A 3,927-nucleotide genomic window follows, 5' to 3' on the forward strand; every position below is an offset into this window, starting at 1 on the left:
AAGCATCCACCCACATTAGTCTTTATTTGTCTCTAGGTGATTCTGAGTATGTTGGTACCTCCTGCCATCCTACTGTTGGAGTACAAATCCAAGGCTGAGATGGCTCATATCCCTCAGAGTCAGGACGACCACCAGATGACCATGGAGGACAGCGAACACAACTTCCAGAACATAGCTGAAGACATCCAAATGGTTTGATTCATTCAGACCTTCTTGTTTTATATGTGTATCCTTTTAATTTGAAGCTTTAATTGGAGGTATCTCCCTAGAATCAAAGCAGTCACAATGAAATAAATCTGTAAAAATGATTTAAAATGCACTAATACCTTATAATTCTTAATCATGAAAAATAGTCCAATGATTAGGTGGTATTAAAATGTTAAACGAGACGTGAACAGATTGTATATCTGTTGTGTAATAAGAAGACTAACAAGACAACTTTTCACATAAATCGATCATTGATTAAAAACTTTTCTGTTTCTTTTTATATTTCAGTCATTTATTTGCTCACCTTCTTTCACTCACTCACATTCTCTCCTTTGCTTTCTCACTCTCTTCTCCCCACGTTGCACCTTGCTGTTGTCTAATTTGGGCCTTGTTAACTCTTTACAGGAGGTGTTCAAGGAGTCCAGATCCCACGACCATGTGGAGGCAAAGAATGACATGGAGACACATATTCGTGCCAGGAAGCTTCCCTTAACAAGGAAGTTTTATGCTTTCTACCATGCTCCCATAGTCAAGTTCTGGTCCAACACGGTATGGAGATTACAGAAGAAAGCGCACACATACACAACCATCCATCCATTTCTTTGATGGTTGTTTTTCTGGGTAGTATTCTAGGTAACAGGAAAGGAAGGTGTAGCAAGGCTAGCAAGGCGTAGTATCTTACCCAGATTGAGATGGAAATACAAACAGGAATGTGGAAAAGGTACTTTATTGTATAGCTTATTTCTTTTTCTTTCATCAGGGACTGTTGGTGATGTTCAGAATAAAGATTAACAAGATACTAAGAGCTTTGCTTAATACTAAAGGCATGCGTGCTCTGGCAGTGATGGATACCGTGAATACTACAAATAGGAGAGTGGCCATGATGCAACACCTTATCAGACAAACACACAAAGTGGCGAGACACTGAATATGGAAACACAGCTCTCTCTATTTACACAATTTAGCATTGATAGGATGGACCGATATCCCCACAGCCCCGCCTACAAGATAGCTCATGGAACCCCATCATACAGCATTATACTAGGGCTGCATGGTATTAGGAAAGTATGCGATATGCGATGATGCTATTACTTGCGATGAATAAACAGATAATAAAGTGTACTAATTTTTGCATTTCTAGTGCTTTCAGTATTCTAAAATACAACAAATTGTTTGTTTAAAACAAATGTAAGAAAATAATTTCTAACATTCTTTTATTGAACAAATTGAACATTGAATTGAACATAAAAGACAACACTAAAAAAGAATGACCGTTTTTGACATTTCAAAGTCTACTGATATTATCTTTTAACTAACACAACAAAGTCTCTGCCTTTTGTGATATGTCCAGTTGATATTGCGAAATTTAATATTTGCGTAAAATATAAGGCAGGTAAAATATAAGGCTGCACAATATATCGTTATTTTAATATAGTCATAAAAAAAATAACTATATATTGTGCAGCCTTATATTTTACAATTCATAACATGCATTTAGTTAAGACCCCTCGTTTATTAGTGAAGTATTTGTTTGGGACCTTTGGAAGAATCAATAGAGGCCAATTTTCAGAAGTCATTTGATCTATTTCTTAGAGTGGTTAAGCAAAGTAATTCCTGGCTTGTATGATCACCATATTGTTAATATATTAATTAAACTGTATAAGAAGTGTTTACAAATAAGGGACCATTTTTTTTACACTACACCACTATTCTTACTGGTTGGCTTTGTGAAGTGAAGAGAAATCTAAGAGTAAAAGAATTAATTTCTGCATGTGTTATACCCTTACACTTACCTTTAAACAGTCATTTATAGAATCGAGACTTGGAAAGAGATGCAGACTAGCAGTTAAATGTTATTTAAAACAAATGTTCTTGAATACTCACTTGCTACTTTCATGTCCACACTACTGCACAGGATTATCACTAATCTTTTCTCACTTGTGCTGATGTTTATTAATTTTATTCACAAGCCTGAGGCTCGTTCTCAGGAGTCTGGGAGTCGTCTTTCAGAGTTTTATTTGCACTAACAGGGTTGTTTTTCAAGCTGTTTAAAACAAAGGCGTGCTGATAGCATCACTGAAACTGCTAGTCTACATAACACAGTCTGTGCTTATCTACATCTGCTGTACCTGCTTCTATTTTGATTTCAACACATCGGTGCAGCACACAAAAGCTTACCCATCAGATGGGGGGTGTTAATGGCCGATTTTCCAACAGTTCACATGTCGAGGTTCAGCAATTTTTTGAATTTAAGTTGTACCAAGAAACCGTGCGTGCATGTGTGCGTGTCTGCTTGTGTGGACAAACTTTCCCACAGTCTGCAGTATGGTTGTACAAAAGAGCTCCTTTCTGTTACAAGCTCTGGTCAAACTTCGGTGCTGAGTTCAAGTACCATTGGGCGACACTCAGGTGGCTTGAACTTCTTTTTATACAGCAAGTTAGTAAACACTAAGCGTTTTAATTTGAACTCACCCGTTCAAAGTTATGCAAATTACATAAATTACTTGTATGGTATTGACTGTGTAATCTCTTACCTTATTTATTTGTCTATCCGATAGTTGTCTAGATATTTCACTAAAAGAAGCATTCATTATTTGTTGGCCAGTGGAGGGCAGGATAATTCTATACACAACACTGATGTCACTTCTTAGTAGATGTTGTACTGACTAGTACTGGGGTTGATAAGAGAAGTAATGTCAAGTTACATACAGTAGCTTTTCAGTGTTGCTATAGAAATACTGATAATTGCAGCTTCAAATGACTAGTAGGATAAATATTTCCCTTTCAATGTTTTATATATAATCCCCAGAACTGCTCATCCCCTCCCTTTTGAATGCTGACTTTGTTTAACTTGAGATGGAGAAGATTACATTTCTCTACTTTCACACAGCTAACCGCCAGCTGAGTTCAGAGGCCTCTGTCAAAATGGCAGACTACTTATCCCTCAAAGTGCCATGATGAGGTTTAACCCCGTAAGAGGGCCTCAACTAACTCTCAAAATAAGTCTCAAAAATATCTCAGAGAGAGGAAGCCCTTCTCTGGAACTGTCTGAATTTAGAGGCTCTTTGTCAACACAGGCCAGTCATCTACATTCAACATATCTTATACACAGTTTGTCTACATTTTACACATTTATGACCTAGATAGTTAATGAAAAAGGTTACGCTATTCCTGTTCTTGGAAGAATTTATCCTTTAAATGTATAAAGGTTTTATATAATGTTTTTGGAGTTGTTTATAGGTCTTGTGTATTTCTTGTTGTCAGCTCTTCTACCTGGGCTTCTTGATGACATACTCGTATGTGGTCCTGGTGAAAATGCCCAAATGGCCTTCTCCTCAAGAGTGGGTGGTCATCCTCTACATATTCACATCTGCCATTGAAAAAATTCGAGAGGTATGTGCAACAGAAGACACTGCAGTACACTGTACTGCTTTAAACTTCACCGAATACAACAAATTAACTTAGTTCCTTAGCATTATTTCACATTCTTTCATTTTTTTCTCCTCCATCTTCTTTTTTCCAGATGTTTATGTCTGAAGCAGGCAAAATAAGCCAGAAGATAAAAGTGTGGTTCAGTGACTATTTCAATGTGTCTGACTTTCTGGCCATTGTGACCTTCTTCGTTGGCTTTGGCCTGAGATTGGCTGGAGGTGAGGCCTTTGTCCCCGGGAGGACGGTGTACTGTCTTAATATCATCTTCTGGTATGTGCGCCTCTTGGA

At 37.4% G+C, this 3,927-nt stretch overlaps 1 protein-coding gene across 1 annotated transcript in view; it reads left to right on the plus strand.

Annotated features, from left to right (window-relative positions):
• The window catches only part of trpm7 (transient receptor potential cation channel, subfamily M, member 7), a 30,722-nt gene that overhangs the window by 13,402 nt on the left and 13,393 nt on the right, over positions 1 to 3,927 (plus strand). Inside the window, exons 18-21 of the mRNA XM_034877871.1 lie at positions 37 to 192; positions 613 to 756; positions 3,472 to 3,600; positions 3,731 to 3,925. Coding sequence (XP_034733762.1) covers positions 37 to 192; positions 613 to 756; positions 3,472 to 3,600; positions 3,731 to 3,925 — 624 coding nt within the window. The remainder of the gene's footprint in view (positions 1 to 36; positions 193 to 612; positions 757 to 3,471; positions 3,601 to 3,730; positions 3,926 to 3,927) is intronic.

This window comes from Etheostoma cragini, chromosome 1, assembly GCF_013103735.1.
Source record: "Etheostoma cragini isolate CJK2018 chromosome 1, CSU_Ecrag_1.0, whole genome shotgun sequence".
NCBI classification, from domain to species: domain Eukaryota; kingdom Metazoa; phylum Chordata; class Actinopteri; order Perciformes; family Percidae; genus Etheostoma; species Etheostoma cragini.